Below are 20468 nucleotides of genomic sequence, written 5' to 3' on the forward strand. Positions count from 1 at the left end.
CAATAATCACTACCAGAAGCTCCCTCCCCCACCCTCCCAAACCTGCACAGCAATTTCAATCCATTTTCTCCAACTTAATAGAGATAGAGGTCACGTAGGCCTTATTTGAAGGTGATCAGAGAGATAATATATGGTGAAAGCTCTTAGTCGAACCGTAAATGCCATTCACATGTAGGGAATTCATAAAAATATTATGTGCCTGAAAAATTGTGTTAAGCTTGTTCCTTCCTTTTGTTCTCTGGAATGCCATTACCTGCCAGAGAAGTTGAAGACCATTCAGAATCACGGAACTACGAGCTCATTTTTGTTTTAAGCTAATAGTGGCCACTGCTAACCGAGGAGAACAATCTGTGTTAGCCATGCAGGAGACATCCCACTTCACTGACCCTCTCCCTATTTTCCTTTTCTTCTTCCTCCTTTCCATTTGTAGAATGATCTGAGAACTGGCATAAAAGGTAACGCTTCCTTATTTACTCGGAAGCCACTTCTTTTTTTGTTAAGATTTTATTTATGTATTTGACAGAGAGAGATTACAAGTAGGCAAAGCAGCAGCCAGAGGGGTCGGGGGAAGCAGGCTCCCTGCTGAGCAGAGAGCCCGATGCAAGGCTTGATCCTAGGACCCTGGGATCATGACCTGAGCCAAAGGCAGAGGCTTTAACCCACTGAGCCACCCAGGCGCCCTTGATAGCCACTTCTTGATTGTGTGAAAAACTAAACAACCATACAAATACTAAAGGTTGTAAATACATATGAATATGTATATGCAGAATTATCAAGTAATTTGACAGTTTCTGTAATTCAAGTCTGTACCTTATAAGGTTCAGGTCTGTTGTAGGGACTACAGTGAAGACCGTAACTTGCAACAGAAGGTGAGGGTAAGTGTGAAGCAGAATGAGCTATACTTCAAGGTGTATTTACTTTCTGTTTATGTTTTGTAAAATGGAGATTATGGAAAATTTAGTGCTCTTACCAGTAAGCCATGCCGGACCTTGTATATTACAGTTGTATATACAGTAATGCATTATATTACATGTATATACAGTAATACATTATATTACGCACCTTGTATATTACAGTCGCAAACAAAGAAAGTCCGTCCTGGAATCAAAATGTGTATAGCTGCCATTTTCGTATTTTTTTTAAGACTTTATTTATTAGAGGGAGAAAGAGACTGCCCGCAGGAGCAGGCGGGAGGGGCAGACAGAGAGGAAGCAGCAGACTCCCCCCTGAGCAGGGAGAGCAATGCAGGGTTCCATCTTACAACCCATGAGATCATGACCTGAGCCACCCACATGCCCCCGATAGCTGCCATTCTGGTAAAGGCATTTGTTTATTGGAATGATAATCAGGAACTGTTTGAAAATTTACCATGAAATCTTAGCCTGTGAAGGACCTTAGACAGTCACTTGTTCTAATAATGGCCTGTCTCTGGGCAAGTGGGGAAATAGCTGTCTTCTACCTGAATTTATCCCAATTACTTTTTGACTGATTCCCTACAGAGTTTGAAAGCAGTACCCCACTAAATAAGTATTTAATAAGCTTTAATGAAAATAATGTGTCAAGAGGTCTTATCTATATTTTTGGTTGGTTTTTACCTTTTTATTTTTACTTTTTTTAAAAGATTTTATTTATTTATTTGACAAACAGAGATCCCAAGTAGGCAGAGAGGCAGGCAGAGAGGTGTAGGGGAAGCAGGCTCCCTGCTGAGCAGAGAGCCCAACGCGGGGCTCGATCCCAGAACCCTGGGATCATGACCTGAACAGAAGGCAGAGGCTTTGAGCCACTCAGACGCCCCGGTTTTTACCTTTTTAAACTAAAAAATCATTTCCCCTAGAATATCGATACAAGGTACAAAAATTCAGATTGAAATATATCCAAACAGACATTTGGAGAACTTTGCAATCTCTAAGTAGTCTTTTTTTTTTTAAGATTTTATTTATTTGACAGAGATCACAAGTAGGCAGAGAGGCAGGCAGAGAGAGAGGAAGGGAAGCAGGCTCTCTGCTCAGCAGGGAGCCTGATGCGGGGCTCTATCCCAGGACCCTGGGATCATGACCTGAGCTGAAGGCGGAGGCTTTAACCCACTGAGCCACCCAGGCGCCCCGCAGTCTCTAAGTAGTCTTGCTAAAAAATGATTACTTTAGGGTCAGGATTATTACATCTTTAGCTTTTAAATAGATCATCGAAAGGAAGGAAAATCCCTGAGCCTACGTACTTTAAAACTTTCTGGGCTAGGGAATTATCTTTTTTAAAAAATAATGGAAATATGTATGTGGATATTGGTTCCTATCTTTTTTTGACTTTAATGTATGGTTGTCTCAAACATGATAAGTATAGTAACACCAAAGGAGACCATTCCAGGGGCTCCTGGGTGGCTCAGTTGGTTAAGCGTCTGACTGTTGTTTTCAGCTCAGGTCACGATCTCTGGGTCATGGGATCAAGCCCCATCTCCAGCTCCCTGCTCAGTGGGCAGTCTGCTTCTCCCTCCCCCTCTGCCCCCCCACCCCCGCATCCATGCTCTCTCTCAATCTCTCAAATAAAGTCCTTTTTAAAAAAGTGTATTATCCTGATTTAAGGGAAGAAGACAGAGTAGAGGCATGGCAGCTCCGCTGGAGAGCAGTGGGTCTCAGGAGTGGTGGCTGCTGGGGACGATGGGGCGGGAGAGTTGGCCCACATCCTGATCGTGCAGCTTCCCGCAGCTAAAGCAGCTCTCTGTCCCCCAGAGCGTAACCGGTTCACTCAGCTCAGGGTTTCGGAATGGCTTCGGTTATCACCTTTCTGTAGTGTACTTGCACTGCGTAGCTCCCTTGCAGTTCGCCCATTCTTCTCAAAGAAAAAACAACAGAACAATAGCTTGATTAATCCTTTTTTTTTTTTTTTAGATTTATTCACTTATTTGAGAGAGAGAGAAAGCGTGGGGTGGTTGGGGCAGAGGGAGAGAGAAACATAGGCAGACTTGGGGCTGAGGCTGAGTGGGAGCCCTTGGCAGGGCTCTATCTCCTGACCCTGAGTTCATGACCTGAGCTGAAACCAAGAGTCTGACACTTAATGGGCAGCGCCACCCAGGCCCCCCAAGCTTGATGAATCTTAAAATACAAAAGGAAAATCCCAAAGTAGCAAATGAAGTAAACATCAAAGATCTGTGTGTTACTAAAGCAGCTTATTGTCAGTGTTGGTGTTCTAGGACTTTCCTGAATGTGATGGTTCGCATAATAAACACCGTGAATTGATAGGAAATGATGTGGGTCCACTAATACTAAAGAAGAAAGAGGTATAATAGTAGTGCATTAGAACTGAATTGAGTTGTGTGCTGTAAAATCTTATAACAACAATTTTTGTTCATGGTATTTAGAAGATCTTTCAAATGGTGGGCTTAATTATTGCTACTGTGGAGTAATTATTTCTGTTAATTTGTTTTCTTGCTACACTGCTGTTTATGTTTGATACTTTGTATATTCAGTCATTTATATAAAAATTAAATTGTATGATCCTTTCATTCTTACTTCAAAGACTTAATGTATCTTCTGAAATAAACATTCTTCGTTGTAATTAACTGAGAAAAACATCTGAGTTTTTGTCAGTGGGTCCAAAGCTATTCCTTTGAATATTAAGATTTTCAGTAGAATCTAGACTTAAGATATTTCTCCCTACACTATTAGATATATTATTTTTCAGACCTCTTCTGTTTTGATGATTTCAGGTGATTTTCCTCTTTGACCTTCCACACTCCGTTCTTTTCAGATCAGTAAGAAAAATACTGCTCTCAAGAATTACCTGAGTTTGCAAAGAGATAAATGCTTTGCCTTATAAAGATTGTGTCTGATAAGTGTTAATATCCCAGTTTCAGAAAAGGCTTGCACTGGATATGCAAAGTTCCAAAGGGGAACCGTTATTTACATTATAAAAGATTTGTTTACTTCATAAAAGACTTGATTGTGTCTTGTTTATGTGTGTTTTGTATTTGTATATGTATCTGTATCTTGCATTCTGACTCAGTGTTGGGGTAGGATAGGGTGGCAAGGGTACTTACACTAAACTTACCGAGCTGCTGCATTTGAAAGTCAATTAGAAATAAACTAAAGAATATCTGAATTCATATTAAAATGGTAAATAGCTCAGTGTTCAAAATTGTATACGTTTTTCTCTTTATAACACTGTAAGCCAATAAAACATAAAACGCAAAAAATTTGCAAAATAAACTTATTGGAGAATCTTTAAAAACAAAAAACAAGGTAAAGCTTCAGTGAAATAAAAAAGTAAGGTAAAATGAAGCTCAACCTCGGAACTTCTAGATTCTAGAACTTCTAGAACCTTCTTTTTTAAAATGTAGAAGTGGGGGGGCATCTGGGTGGCTCAGTTGGTTAAGCAACTGACTCTTGGTTTCGGCTGTGGTCATTATTTCAGGGTTGTGAGATCGAGCCCCGCTTCAGGCTTTACATTGGCCGTGGAACCTGCTTGGGAATTCTCTCTCTCTTCTTCTTCCTCTGCCCCGTCTCCCTCTCTCTCTCTTTTTTTTTAAGAATTTATTTATTTGACAGAGAGAGATCATAAGTAGGCAGAGAGGCAGGCAGAGAGAGAGAGGGAAGCAGGCTCCCCGCTGAGCAGAGAGCCCGATGAGGGGCTCGATCCCAGAACCCTGAGATCATGACCTGAGCCGAAGGCAGAGGCTTAAACCACTGAGCCACCCAGGTGCCCCCCGTCTCCCTCTCTTTAAAAAAAAAAAAAAGAAAAATTAAGTTAAAATTAAAAATGTAAAATGGACATCAGAGATACGTTGTGTGAAATGGGACTTTTTGACAGTAGGCTCTGAGAAATCACAAAGGATGTCTTTCCTGTAAAACCAAAGAATTACAACTTTTCTTTGTAGAAATAGTTGATCATTGTTAGAGACAGCCATTCTATTTTTTTTAAGATTTTATTTATTTATTTGACAGCGTGAGTGAGAGAGAGAGCAAGCACAAGCAGGGGGAATGGCACACAGGGGAGAAGCAGGCTTCCTTCTGATCAAGGAGCCTGATGCGGGGCTCGATCCCAGGACCCTGAGATCATGACCTGAGCTGAAGGCAGACGCTTAACCCACTGAGCCACCCAGGTGGCCCGAGGTAGCCATTCTGTATCTCTGTACTTAAAAGTAATGATTTTCTATGTAGAAGTAATTTGCATTCTGCTTTGTGTTCTCTGGTAAGGAACTGACAAAATGGTCTTCAGTGGTTGTTGTATGATATATTAAATATTCCCAATCTGACCTTTTGAGTGTGTTGCTGTGATGGTGACAGTTGAGATTTTGTGGAAGAAAGAAAAATGGCAATAAAAATACTGTTCTTCTAGGATTTCTTTTAATTTACACGTTTTAAAATAGTAGGGTTGGCCTCAGCACAGTTGTCTCAAGCAGCCCTCTCACTAATCTTCACTAAGTCAGCAGCTAAGAGCCCAGTGGAGTTTGAATAGCCTAACAGGGTTTTCTCTCCTCGCTGGTGCGCTCTCTCTCGGGGATTGTCAGATGTACTTCCGCAAAGACTCTGAACTCAGCAGAAGCATGGACAAATGTGATAAGAAACTGACTTTTCCCCCCTTTCTCTTGGTCAGTGTGCTGGAGAAGAGAAAAGAGTCGGTACGCGCACAGTGTTTGTTGGCAATCATCCAGTTTCAGAAACAGAAGCTTACATTGCACAAAGATTTTGTGATAATAGAATAGTCTCATCCAAGGTAAGTTTTTTTTTAATTCGGTAGATACATGTAGTGATTCATATAGTGAACCAGATAATGCGCTTATCTGTGCTTCCAAGGAAGCTGGTGTATTTGTATATGCATATGCATGGGTGTGCGCACCTGTACCGTATACCAGCTGTGGTCATCATCCCGCCAAAGGGCTATTTTTCTTAAAGAGTATCACTCTGTCTTGTTACAGCTGAAATACTATTGACTTGCTTTCCCTTATTATTCGTAGTGCCTGTTGATGATACCTACTACATTAAGCCTTAAAGCATGCTAAAACTATGAATTATCTACTTGCCCAAAGCTTCCTGAATTTCTCTTAAGGGGATGGACTAAGTTCTAAATGATATGCATTCTTTTGGAGGGTGCTGCGGTAGAATGACATTTATCTCTTTCTGTCCACTGGGGAGCTCCTCGAGTACCCTCTTGCCTGACCATTTACTAGCTGTGTGACCGTGGCCAAATTAATCTCCGAGTGTGAATGTCCTCGTTAGTGAAACGGAGCTGATGTTGCATACCTAAAAGCACTCTCTATCGTTCCTAGTACCCAATCGCCCTCATTCTACTAATATTAACTCTCTCGTCTTTACCTTTGGCTGACTAGGTTAGGTACTGGGTGCTAGATGGCAGATAATCAATAGACTGACATATCTTGATAGATTGTCCTTACTTCTTCAGGTAGCCAGGCAAGGCAGTTGTAAGATGTTAGTGACAGTTGGATCACTGCAAGTTTGCGAACACCTAGGACCTGAAAGAAAATTATGCCCTTCCTTTAAAAATGTAACATTTGGTTTTCAAACACACATGTGATTTCTCGAGTGATGTAGTACAGATTATACATAAGTAGATTAACATGTAAAATACGGACAGAATGAGTAAAAACTGTTCCCTAATGAGCATGTGTCTATGGGTCTATAGAACACTCTGAGTGTCTTTGGATAAAATGTCTATTTCCTGTTCATCTTGAACCTTATGGCAGAAAATCTGTCCTCAGCCAGAAGTTTTCATACCTGTGCTCAGGATGGGGACTATTCCTTTGATTGAAAATTATTAATTCCGCCTGTAAGATCCAGGATAGCAGTAGTAGTCCTTTGACTCAGAATCATAGACTTACAGAACTGAAAGAGCCTACGAGATTATCTGTTCAACCTGTTGACTGTACAGGTGGAGAAGGCAAACAGAGAAACTAAGTTAGTGCTGTGGTCATCAAGCAGAGTAAGCGATAAAGCCAGGAGCAGAACTGCTTTGTGAGGTCTGGTGGCTCTGCATAAAAAGCCCCTTTCATGGGGACGCCTGGGTGGCTCAGTTGGTTGGGCAGCTGCCTTCGGCTCAGGTCATGATCCCAGCGTCCTGGGATCGAGTCCCACATCGGGCTCCTTGCTCGGCAGGGAGCCTGCTTCTCCCTCTGCCTCTGCCTGCCATTCTGTCTGCCTGTGCTCGCTCTCTCTCCCTCTCTCTCTCTGGCAAATAAATAAATAAAATCTTTAAAAAAAAAAAAAAAAAAAAAAAAGCCCCTTTCATGTCACTGTACCATTGGGGCTCCTTTCTCTATTTTCTCTCGTGTTTTGCATCAAAGAAAATCTAAAATACTTTCCAGGGAATTACTGTTTTCCATAGTGTGTTATGTGGAACAAGCTAATGTCACTGTCGTTGAACTAATCATAACCATTTTGTTGTAATATATTTCACGATTTCACATTGTAAAAGAACTAGAAGACTGTTTGTCAAATCTTTTCATATTTAATATAATATTTCTCATATTTTATCTAGCTTCAGTTTTACTGGTAGACAAAACAGTACATTTGGATTTTTTTTTAAATGGTCAAGAGCTCATAAGGCAAATAAAGATTGTTTCTGAACAGATTTGCATATCTACTTCTGTATCGGTATGTATCTTTTAGAAATCAGAGCAAAGAAGCAAACATTTCTGCATTGATAGACTAGCATCTCTCTTTTCTCTGTAAATATTCTGTTGACAGTTTTTCTAGTTTACCATGCTTTTTCCTAAACGCTCTAAAGCAGAAAAGGAGGAATTGATAGTGAACTACAGAAAAAGAAGGAAATCTTAATACAATGAATAATTAGAGAGGATAGTGTACATATAGTGTAGTGGTAAAGAGCTTCATCCTTGTAGACAGAAGACCTGGGTCTGAATTTAAAGTAAGGCATCGAACCCTTCTGTGTCTCAGTTTTCTTATCTGTAAAACGGAGACACTAACAGTACTTACCTCAGAGGATTGTGGTGAGTACAAAATAAAGTAATCCACAGTTTAAGTGCTGTGCTTGGCCTATAGCAATGACTCAGTAAATGGTAGGTGGTCTTGTTAAATGACATTTCTGTGATTGGTATTACTGCGGTCCTGAGCAGTACTCGTGATTCGCTCAGTCTCGTGTGTTTCAGTTGTGTGGCTTGATCTCTCTTTGAAAGAGGCCTTTGGATCCATTCTGGAGAGAACGATATTTTCATAATTTGAACTTTTCCTTCCTCACATTGTCTTTTGACCAGAATATTTTATTGAAGAAATGTACAATTTATAGCGTATGTTAGCTGCCTTCCGGCTTTGTAGCAAGTGTTGACTTCCTTTTTTAACTCTTTGATGATAAAAATACCTTTCTGTTAATGGGTGCTTTTTATTTACTGATAGCACCAGTAATGCCTGGTAAAGACTGGGAGTAAGTCTTATTAATGCAGGGAACACTGAAGATAAACACTTTGATCTAAATTTTACTTACTGATAAAATTGGTCTTTTCTTCTAGCAGAACACAATACTTTTCCATAGAAAAACTTGTTCTCTGCGGCCTTCCTACTTTAGTACAATCAGCAGGAACCTTTGGGAATCACCAGAATTTTGTAGCTGGTATAAAATTTGGAAATCACCTTCGGTAGCAAAAGGAACACTGATTGCTTGCTGCTAGGATCTTTAATTTCCATCATATTTCCCCATTACACATTTTTTTTCTTTAAAAATTCTGAGCCTTAATCTTGAAGGTGCTTCAGTGGGTTAAGAATCTGTGAGCACCACCTAACTCTTTGAATGTATGCCCGAGGTTAAATTTAGAACTCCTATGTGAAAGACTGTCTTGAATTTAAAGCTTCGGGCCTAAAATTACACTAGCAATCTCCCTCATTTCTAAAACTCAGATTTTCAGTAGACTTTATTGGACATTTCTTTGAATCTTTTTAGACTCCCCGGATGGTGCCTTTTTCGCTAGTTACTAAATCCTAGTGTCCTGGTAACTCCCTTTACTCTTTTGAATTTATGGGAGAAAGAGTGGTACTTTAAAAAAAAGAAAGTTCTGCTTCACCTTGGTAATGAGCAGTGGAGTAAATGGCCAGAACTTAAGATCAAGATTTCTTGTGCCTTCTTTGTACCAAACATTGTTCTAGGCAGCTGTGGTAAGGGGCTTATGGTGTGTTCCTTGACCCCGTGATAGCTCATGGCCTGACACAGGAAAGAGGAGGGCATATAGCAACGGTTTCCTATAACAGTAATACCCAGAGTTCCCTAAGGAAGCAGTTCATCTAATAAGTTAAAACAGTGGTAAACAAACAGTGGGGGCCTAGAAACAACAACAAAAATGTTCCCTTTTGATGTGTTAACACCCCACAGAGGACTCTAACAGTCCCTGATGTTTGTTTGTTTAATTAAAAACCCCTTAGTTAGGGAACAGAAGGTCAACAAGCCAGAAGCTCAGCTGTTAGCCTGTTGTAGGAGTTTTGCTTATTGTTTTAGAAAATTGATCTTAAGTCATTGGGACAGTTAAGTGCTGATCCTGGACTGTATCAGCTTCAAAGTGACTAGAGCAGTGGTTTTGACCCCTTTTGTTTTTGGTTACAAGCTGCCTTGGGAACCTGATAAAAAAGCGTGGATTCTCTTCCCCCAAATGATGCAAATGCACACAATTCTGTACTTCGTTTTTCATTGTTGCTTATTAAGTTTTGAAATTGCAGTAGAGTTAGCATACAGTGTTTTATGAGTTCCAGATGGCAGTATAGGGATTCAGCACTTCCAGACATCACCTGGTGCTCATCACGACAGGTGCATCCTTAATCCTCATCACCTGTTTCACCCAGCCCCGCCCCCAGCCCCCGCCCCTCAACCGTCAGTTTGTTCTCTGTCATTAACAGTCTGTTTCTTGGTTTGTCTCTCTCTCTCTCTCTTTCTTTCTTTCTTTTAACCTTTGTATTGTTTCTTAAATCCCACATACGTATGAAATTGTATTTGTTTTTCTCTGACTTACTTTGCTTAGCATTATACTCTCTAGCACCATCCGTGTTGTAATTGGCAAGATTTCATCCTTTTTTATGGCTGAGTAGTTTTCCGTCGTGTATATACCCCACCTCTTATCTATTCATCTGTCAATGGACACACTTGGGCTGCTTCCATGGTTTGGCTATTGTAAATAATGCTGCTAAAAACATAGGGGTGTACGTATCCCTTTGTATTAGTGTTTTGTATTTTGGAGATAAATGCCCAGTAGTTTGAGGACTGGATCATAGGGTAGCTCTGTTGTTAACTTGTTGAGGATCCTCCATATTGTTTTCCACAGTGGCTTCACCAGTTTGCACTCCCACCAACAGTGCAAGAGGAACAGTTCCTTTTTCTCCACATCCTCACCAATACGCATTGTTTCTTGTGTTTTCTGTTTTAACCATCGTGACAGGTGTGAGGTGCTATCTCACTGTAATTTTGTAGTTCATTTTGAATGACCTTCCTTAAGGCACTTCCTTGAATCCTGGGCGAAGAACCTTCTGGGTTGGCATGTTAGGTTGTAATGCAGCTCCTTTACTGAATATGTTTGCCTTCATTTATCTTCATTTTCTTGGGATTCCCTGAATCCTGAGCCCATAAGAGAGCTTAGTAGTAAATTCACATATATTGTGTCACGCTCTGCAACTGTGGCATTTCAGTCAACTTACCTAATTTTTTTTTTAAGATTTTATTTATTTATTTGATGACACAGATTACAAGTAGGCAGAGAGGCAGGCAGAGAGAGAGGGAGAAGCAGGCTCCCTGCTGAGCAGAGAGCCCGATGTGGGGCTTGATCCCAGGACCCTGGGATCATGACCTGAGCCGAAGGCAGAGAGGCTTTAACCCACTGAGCCACCCAGGCGCCCCTCAACTTACCTAATTTAATGGATATTTTCTCACCGTATTTGTGGTGGAGATCGTTTAAGTGTAAATTTAGATCTTTTAGGTTAAGAAACCTTTCTTTCTGGTTTCTGGTCTTTATTAAGATATCTAGAAAATTCACCTTCTCGTGGGGATTTTTTTTTAAAGATTTTATTTATTTATTTGACAGAGAGCACAAGTAGGCAGAGAGAGAGGAGGAAGCAGGCTCCTTGTGGAGCAGAGAACCCGATGCAGGGCTGGATCCCAGGACCCTGGGATCATGACCTGAGCCGAAGGCAGAGGCTTTAACCCACAGAGCCACCCAGGTGCCCCTCTCATGGGGATTTTTAAATGATTTTGTCCTTGAGCTTAAGATATTAGTGAGAAAGTCTATGTGATTCAACAGTTGGCCTAAGAGTTTTCTTCTGCCCACGTACTACTTAGCATTGAACCTTTAACCTGTTACCAGTTACCAAAGCTCAACGTGGTGTGTTGTTGATTAAAGTGAAAGCCCTCCATGACCCAGGGTGACGAGTACACCTCAGCTGTCTCAGAGGTGGAGGGGGGCGTTGATGATAGGGACAGAGTTATATCAGTGATGGTGATCAGACTCCAGTGGTTAGCTGAGCCAGAGGGATTAATTTGTTTGTTCATTCATCCAACTAATTTATTGAGTGTCTTTGTGTCTGCTAGGTGTTGGGAGAAAAGTAAAAGAAGACGAACAGCCTGTCTTTATGAAACGTATTGCCTATTGAGGGAGAAACTTTAATAAAAAGTGCACACATCTATAGTTATTCACTGTAACGAGTATTATTAAGAAGTATAGAGTGACCTGAGAACGCCTGACAAGGAACCTAATTTAGATCAGGTCAGGGAAAGCAGAAGTTGGGGACTAGATGACCCAACTGTGATGCTGCAAATGAAAACTTAATTTCTTATATAGTATACCTCTAAGTTTATGCTTATTTGTATGTGTGAGGTGTGGGTTTTAACATGTTTTCAAAGTATTTTGATAATTGGCCCATATGAGTTGTTACTAGGGTTTTTCAAGTTTTCCTTCTAATAATACTTTTTTTTCCTTCCTCCCATATAGTATACACTTTGGAATTTCCTCCCAAAGAATCTATTTGAACAGTTTAGAAGAATTGCAAATTTTTATTTTCTCATCATTTTCCTTGTGCAGGTAAGAGTTCCACAAACAACCATTCCCCTTTTAGAAACTAATTACTCCAAACAAATTTTCAATCCATTTCTAACTTTAAAATGCCCTGTGTCTAAAAAGGTGTTTCAGGACCTGTTTTAATAAAACTTTGTAAAGTACTAATATTATAGTTTAAGATTTATATGATTTTACATATTTCCAAAAGTAGCATTTTTACTAGAAAACCTGTTGAGAATTTGTTACTTTAAAAACTTTCATAGACTTTGTATCTTTGTTCATCCTAGAAGGACATATATTGTGTATCATTAAATACAATGACATATATTAAAGTTTAAAATTGTTCAAATTAATAGTTTTGCTTCATTAAACACCAGATTCGGCTTAATTGAAAATTTATCACTTTTCTTCCTGATACCAGTTTTGCTCTTCCTCATTCATTTACTTTACGTGTGAAAGCCTGATAGATTTGATCTTCTCTATGTTTCTGCTAATGTTTTGTGTTTTAAATTTTAGCCATCTTAATTGCCTCTTCCATCTTTAAGACTATGAGCTATTACAAGTTTTCCCTCACCAAAATTACCCCCAGAAAATTTTATTACAGTAAGGATATTTTTCCCGCATTTCATTTTTTAAACGAAGCAGAAACATCATCCCAATGAAATTGCTCAAATGCCTTGTTAATGTTAAGTGCTTCTGTTTATCCACTTTGAGGCTTTGAGTAAATGGTACTGTAATTTAATTTAGCCCTGCTACTTAAAACCAATCTGGGCTGTGATATGGGAAAGAGCTAATTTCAGTCTCAAATGATGGGGCATTTGAAAAGGAGCTACCCTAGATCCATGGTAAGATACCTTACAAATAGCATAAAATAAACCATACAAAATTATGCCCAGGAGAGTCATTCTTTGTCGTGTGCAGCACAGTTGAGTTTGGTTCAGTAAATGTATATCAACCACCTACTGTGTGCCTTGGGGTTTTCCAGATAACAAAGATTCTAGCAGATGCAATGAAGATCAAGACAGGGTTTTTCTGTCCTTAAGGAATGTATGTTACACTCATATATCCATTGAATTTATTTTTTTTTAGATTTTATTTATTTATTTGACACAGAGAGAGATATCACAAGTAGGCAGAGAGGCAGGCAAAGAGAGAGGGGGAGGCAGGCTCCCCGCCGAGCAGAGAGCCTGATGCAGGGCTCGATCCCAGGACCCCGAGATCATGACCTGAGCCAAAGGCAGAGGCTTAACCCAATGAGCCATCCAGGTGCCCCATCCATTTAATTTCATGCAGTACAAGTCATAAAAGTCGCATGAGCAACATGCTGTGGGGTACAGTGGGAGTTCATAGGTCTTTCTAGCCAAGAGGAGCTTAAGAAGACTTCAAAGAGTAGATGATACCTGAATTAAGCCTTGAAAGATTAGAGCAAGTTAACCTGGTGAAGAATGCCAGATGGATATCTTGGGCTGTGCATGAAGGCCCACAGCCACGTAAAAGCGTGTGTCTCTAACTCGGGGCATGTGGCAGAGCCTGGCCTGGGTGGGGATAGAGATGAGAGTGAGTTGCCAGGGCAGAGTGAACCCATGGTCCTCTGTCCCTCAGATCTCGTCCTCTCTCTTGGTATTTGTTGTTTCAGTGAAGGACGACAACATCGACCCAGTCATGTTCACCAGACACTTAGAAGAGTCATCTCTCATCACCCCTGACAAGAAATTCCTTGCCATTCGTACTTTTTTTTTTTTTAAAGATTTTATTTATTAGAGAGAACGAGAGACCACAAGCAGGCAGAGCAGCAGAGGGAGGAGGAGAAGCAGGCTGCCTGCCGAGCAGGGAGTCCAATGCAGGGCTCCATGCCAGGACCCTGGGATCATGACCTGAGGCGAAGGCAGACACTTAACCGACTGAGCCACCCAGGTGCCCCATTCCTATGTAGGAGTCCACTGCTATGGGGCACGAATAAGGTGATGGCTTGGACAAGGGGGATAGTAACAGACATGGAAAGAACTTCCACAAATCCAGGAGGATGATCTTCTGGAAATGTAGTTCTGTTCCTGGGACTGCTCCTTGCCTGAAAGCTCTAGTTACTTCCGACTGTGGGATAAACAATGAACTCTAACCTAGAGGCCCTGCTTGGGCTTGCCTCTGTCCCCATCTCCAGCCCCATCTTACACCACACTCTCTCCTGCCTCTGGCTTCCTTTATTTCTTTGACATGCATCCCCCACCCCCCCACCCCCCCTACCCCCGCCTCCTACCGTAGAGACGTTGTCTGTGCTGTCCTCTGTGCCTGCCCGGAAGCCTGGCCTTCATGCAGTTAACTCTGCTTTACTCTCTAGATTTCAGTGGTTCACTTGGTTGACGGTTTTCCTGTTTTCCTGTAAGCTGCCAGCTCTACGAGGGCAGGGACATTTCTCTTTCTTACTCAAAGCAGCATCTCTAGAGCCTGGCCGATGATAGCACAGGGCCTGAAAGAATGGTACTCGACAAAGAGATGGTAAACGATTGCTTCTGTTTCGTGGAGGGCATTAATCCAAACTGGAATGAAACCTAAGCCTGAATTAGAGTTGTTTCTTTACACTAATTGCTCTGTGGATTGCTTTTGTTTTAATGAAAGTTAACATTGACCCTGCTACCAGGATACGTCTTGTCTGTATTTCTGCCCGAAATGGTTGCATCATGAGCCATGTATATGAGCGAATGGCTTACGTTCCTTTTACATTCAATTTAATTTCTTTACCTAGGTCACAGTGGACACACCGACTAGCCCAGTTACCAGTGGACTCCCACTCTTCTTTGTTATAACTGTTACAGCCATCAAGCAGGTAAATTTCTTATGTACAATTATGCCTGCATTTCAGTCCCATCTGGTTTGAATTTCATTGCCAAAGGTCCTTTTTCATTTTTATGTAGAGTGGGCAGCATCCTTGATTCCTATGGAAAACATATTAAAATGACCATAAGGTACTTCTTTAATTTCTTTTGCCTTTTTTTTCCCCTTAGTATTTGTGTTCTGGGTTTGTAACCATACAAGAAAGAAGGTAGAAGGTACAGCTCAGTTAGGAAATGAGAGGTGAATTTTTGAAAAATATTTTATTTACTTATTTGACATAGAGAGAGGGAGAGAGATCATAAGTAGGCAGAGAGGCAGGCAGAGAGAGAGAGAGAGAGAGAGGAGGAAGCAGGCTCCCTGCTGGGTAGAGAGCCTGATGCGGGGCTCGATCTCAGGACCCTGAGACCAGGAACCTGAGCCGAAGGCAGAGGCTTTAACCCACTGAGCCACCCAGGCGCCCCGAGAGGTGAATTTTTAATATATCTAAGTTTTTTTCAGTGTGTTCTGTCTTTCTGAAAAATTCCCAGTGTGGTAAATTTTTGTTGTTGTCGCCTAAAGCAGAGAACTCAAGAGTCCAAGTACTTGGTGTTTGTTTTCTTCCATGATGCTGCTGAAGTGGGTGGTGGGCAGAGTACACTTATTCTTGCTTTTCGTCAACGCTGACAGTTGCCATGGTTTCTGATGCTGATGACTTGGAAATATTTTGACCCTTTTATATGATAGTACCTTTGAAAAATTCCACATGAAATTGAAAGTGGAAAAGGGAAGCTGGAGGTAAAGTGTGGGTTAGCAACATTTATCATGTATTGGACCAGTCCATAGTACCTGACTGATGGCAGACATACTTTTAGAGAGTAACTTACCAAAGAGCTTTAAAAGCTATCCTCAAGAACTTCGAAAATGAAGGTCTGTTTAATAGAATTTTGAACAAGGTTACCTTTCCTCTTGGGGTTATCTGGTCTTCTATCTTGCCTACCGGAAACTGCAAGAATATTTTATCAAGTGTTTGGTTGCTAAATAAAGACTTCTGGAATGTTCTTTCCCTTAGGCTGTTAGGATTATTTTCTTTAACATCATAGAATTGCTGGTTCCAAGAATAGCCTGTATGGCTTACAGAAGCTCTTACTGATTCATTTTACTCTCTATACTAGTTCATCTTAGGGCCTCTCTTTCCTCACTGACATCACAGAAAGTGCCATAGGAAGTGATAGCCTAGCATTGTTATAAAGAGGGACAGAACAGGAATGAATATAGCATTGGAGAAAAAAGCAGAAGGCGATCAAGAGATTTTTTTCAAACAGTTCCATTTGAAAAGGTACAGACATTATTCTAAAGAAAAAAGCAATGTGATGTAAAAAAGGAGAAGAGGTCATGCTCAAACAAATGAACATCCTCTTTCCTTAGTTCTTTTGGCTTAAATTTACTTCATACAAAAAACCCAGACTAAAATGAGCCATTAGACCTTTCCCTGATTACTTTTAACTCTAAAAAATGAACACCAGTTTATGGTTTCCTTTACTACCAGTGGAGAAGTTTAACTGTTGGCTTCCAAAACTTGTCGTGGATTCTGTGTCAAAAATAACCCTAACTTGCCTTTTCAATTCTCTGTCCCTGGGGAGGAATTAGATTTCCTCAGCAATGATCACTCCCAACAGTCTACTACAGAAGAATATATTTAAGTGATTAGAGCTAGAAAATAAAACCCAGGGAAAAAAATGGTCACATTAAAAGGTAGATAAATTAACATTAACTTGAATAAGAGTAGAATTAGAAGAATAAATCATAGCCTTTCACATTTGAAGAATATTAAGGTTCTGATGCCTGTGTTTTCATTGATACTTATCTGTAGAATGGAGAAACCTTTCAACGGTAAAGCTATTTGCCTAAGAGGTATTTTGAAAGCATATCTTAGTTTTTGCTGTAAAAATGAACAATGTTGTCTCTTTAGCACTGTGAGTTGCGATTAATGCTATCAGTGTAAATATCTGCTGGTGATTCATAGAGGGGGATATAGAAATTTATTAACTTCACTGTATTATGTGAGCTTGACTGTAGTTGTTTTTATTCTAGGGATATGAAGATTGGCTAAGACACAGAGCTGACAATGAAGTCAACAAGAGCACTGTTTACATTATTGAAAATGCAAAGCGAGTGAGAAAAGAGAGTGAAAAAATCAAGGTATTTTTGTAGTTCATTTTTTTTAAATTGTGGTAAAACACAGCATTTTAGAATATACAATTGAGTATATTCATGTTGTTATGCAACCGTCAACACTTTCGAGTTCCAGAACATTTTCATCACCCCAAAAGGTAACCCCCATAGGCATTAAGTAGTCATGCCACATTCCTCCCTCCCCCAGGCCCTGGCAACCACTAATCCTCTTTCTGTCTCTATGGATTTACCTATTCTAGATTATTTCATATAAATGGAATCCAACACTGTGTGGCCTTTTGTGTCTGCCTTCTCTCACTTATTGCAGTGTTCTCAAGGTCTCTTCTTACTATAGCATATATTAGTAATTCCTGCTTTTTATGGCTAAATATCCCATCATACAGTTACACCACCTTTGCTTTATCCATTCATCAGTTGATGGACATTTGGGGGGTTTTCCACCTGTTGGCTATTAGGAGCATTGCTGGTATGAATATTCACGGTCAAGTTTTTGTTTGATCACCTATTTTCAGATCTTTGCAGTATATACTTAGTAGAACCGCTACATGATATGGTAGTTCTGTGTTCAACTTTTTCATGAACCACCAAGTTGTTTCCCACAGCAGCTGTGCCATTTTACACTCCACCAGCAATGCAAGAGAATGCCAAGATAGTAGCATCTTTTACTACCAGCCAAGTTCTTTTTTATTTATTTTATTTTATTTTTTAAAGATTTTATTTATTTGACAGAGATCACAAGTAGGCAGAGAGGGAAGCAGGAGGGGTGGGGGGAAGCAGGCTCCCTGCTGAGCAGAGAGCTCGATGGATGCTGGGCTTGATCCCAGAATCCTGGGATCATGACCTGAGCCCAAGGAAGAGGCATTAATCCACTAAGCCACCCAGGTGCCCCCAAGTTCTTTTTGAATCCAAATTAATCATTGTTGATTATTACCTAATAAGATCCCTGTCAATAAGATTTTAGACCTCTCCACATCAAATAATCTTTTTTGTTCCCAACAGATAATATTTTAATTAATAAAAACTTTACTTTTTCAGAGCCATTTTGAGTTCACAGCGAAATTGAGGAAAGTACAGATTTCACATATACCCTCCTTTTCCCACGTGTGTACAACTTCCCTCAGCATTCCATAGCGGTATTTTTGTTGCAATCCATGAACCTACACTGGGACATCATTATTACCCAAAGTCCATAAGTTTTCATTAGGGTTCAGTCTTGTTCCAAATTCAGTGGGGTTAGACAAATGTCTTATGACAAGGATTCACCATTATTAGTATCAGGTAGAATCGCTTCGCTGCTCTAAACATCCTTTATATATGCTTTGTCTCGTCATCCCTTCATCCTGTCAACCCCAGGTCACCAATAATCTTTTTACTCTCTCTATAGTTTTGCTTTTCCATAATATTATACTGTTAGAATCATGTATAGTATGATAGTATGTAGCCTTTTCAGATTGGCTTTTTTTAAGATTCATTCATTCATTCATTCATTTATGAGAGAGAGATGGGGAGAGAGAGAAAATAAGAGAGGAGAGGGTCAGAGGGACAAGCAGACTCCCCACTGAGGAGGGAGCCCGATGTGGGGCTTGATCCTGGGATCATGACCAGAGCCGAAGGCAGTTGCCCAACCAACTGAGCCACCCAGGTGCCCCAGATTGGCTTCTTTAACTTAACAATATGCATTTAAGTTTATTATGCCAAGTCTTTTCATGTCTCAATGTCTCATTTCTTGTTGGCGCTTAATAATCCATTGTCTAGATGGACCAGTTTATGTATCCGTTCCCTTTTTTTTTTTTTAGATTTTATTTATTTATTTGACAGAGATCAGAAGTCAGCAGAGAGGCAGGCAGAGAGAGAGGAGGAAGCAGGCTCCCCGCTGAGCAGAGAGCCTGATTCAGGGCTCGATCCCAGGACCCTGGGATCATGACCTGAGCCAAAGGCAGAGGCTTTAACACACTGAGCCACCCAGGTGCCCCCGTTCACTTTTTTAAAAAAGATTTTATTTATTTGACAGAGATCACAGGCAGAGAGGCAGGCAGAGAGAGAAGGGGAAGCAGGCTCCTGCTGAGCAGAGAGCCCAATGCGGGGCTTGATCCCAGGACCCTGAGATCACCACCCAAGCCGAAGGCAGAGGCCCAACCCACTGAGCCATGCCAGTGCCCCTCCATTCACTTTCTGAGGGACATCTTGGTTGCTTCCAGGTTGTGGCAACCATGGACAAGGCTGCTATAAACATGTATATGTGAGTTCTTTTTTTTTTTTTAAGTATATTTTTAAAATTTTATTTATTTATTTGACAGAGAGATCACAAATAGGCAGAGAGGCAGGCAGAGAGGTGGAGGGAAGCAGGTTCCCCACTGAGCAGAGAGCCCGATGCGGGGCTCGATCCCAGGACCTTGAGATCATGAACTGAGCTGAAGGCAGAGGCTTAACCCACTGAGCCACCCAAGCACCCCATATTCGAGTTCTTGCATGGACATAAGATTTTAATTTATTTGGGTAAATATCAAGGAGTGTGCTTATTGGATTGTTTGGTAAAAGTATGTTTAATTTTGTAAGAATCTGCCAAGCTATCTCCAATGAGGCTTTTCATTTTGCATTCCCATTGGCACCCAGTGGGAGTTCCCGGTTCTCCACATCCTGGCCATTTGTTGTCAGTGTTTTTGGGTTTTGGCAATTCTAATAGGTTTGTAATGGTATCCCATTTTTGTTTTAATTTGCATTTCCCGAATGACATAATGGTGTTCAACATCTCATCATATGCATCCTTGATATCTGAATATCTTCTTTCATGAGGTTGTCTAGTCAAGACTGTACCCATTGTTGAATCAGAGTGCTCATTTTCTTATTGTTGAATTTTAAAAGTTTTTCTTAATATTTTAGTTAACAGCCTTTTATCAGATATGTCTTTTATAAATATTTTGTCCCAAAGTATTATTTTTTAAATTTCATTTTGTTTTTGTGATCAAAAAGCATATAACATTAAATTGAGCCTCTTAACCATTTTTTAAAAGTATAATCTCCATTTTATTTTATTTTTTTTCGGAGAACAGTTTTTCTTCAGTGCTTAAGGACTTAGCTCCTTATGTGGGCTTTGGTGGGGGTGGTGAGGTAACACCCACAGGTCTAGATTGGTGGGGGTGGTGAGGTAACACCCACAGGTCTAGATTGGTGAGGGTGTCGGGCCCTTCCGTGCTTCAGGAGAGCTTCTGGAATAGCTTGCTGGGAATGGCGCAGCTTGGGCAGTAACGTAGTCTCACAGACAGCTTGGGACAGACATAGGTCTAGCAGACCTATTTGCTTTGGAAATGCCCCTGATGGCGGTGGTCTGTACTGTGGTCCGAATAACAAACTTCTCAATGGCCTTGACTTCGGCCCGCAGCTACACAGCTGGTACCCTGAATAGGCCACACATGGCTACGGCCCTTTGTGACACAACCATTTTTCCTTCTTTTCTTGGTCATCTTGAAAGTAAGCCCCC

General features: G+C 40.7%; 1 protein-coding gene across 7 annotated transcripts in view; it reads left to right on the forward strand.

The window, feature by feature from the left end:
- ATP11C (ATPase phospholipid transporting 11C) overlaps nucleotides 1-20468 on the forward strand; it is a 179337-nt gene that overhangs the window by 77727 nt on the left and 81142 nt on the right. For all 7 annotated transcript variants that reach the window (XM_032841420.1, XM_032841424.1, XM_032841421.1 and 4 more), the window contains exons 2-5: nucleotides 5587-5706; nucleotides 11924-12013; nucleotides 14730-14810; nucleotides 16889-16996. In XM_032841420.1, coding sequence (XP_032697311.1) covers nucleotides 5587-5706; nucleotides 11924-12013; nucleotides 14730-14810; nucleotides 16889-16996 — 399 coding nt within the window. The remainder of the gene's footprint in view (nucleotides 1-5586; nucleotides 5707-11923; nucleotides 12014-14729; nucleotides 14811-16888; nucleotides 16997-20468) is intronic.

The sequence above is a fragment of the Lontra canadensis genome, unplaced genomic scaffold, assembly GCF_010015895.1.
Source record: "Lontra canadensis isolate GAN:19392208 unplaced genomic scaffold, GSC_riverotter_1.0 scaffold123, whole genome shotgun sequence".
Taxonomy (NCBI): Eukaryota; Metazoa; Chordata; class Mammalia; order Carnivora; family Mustelidae; genus Lontra; species Lontra canadensis.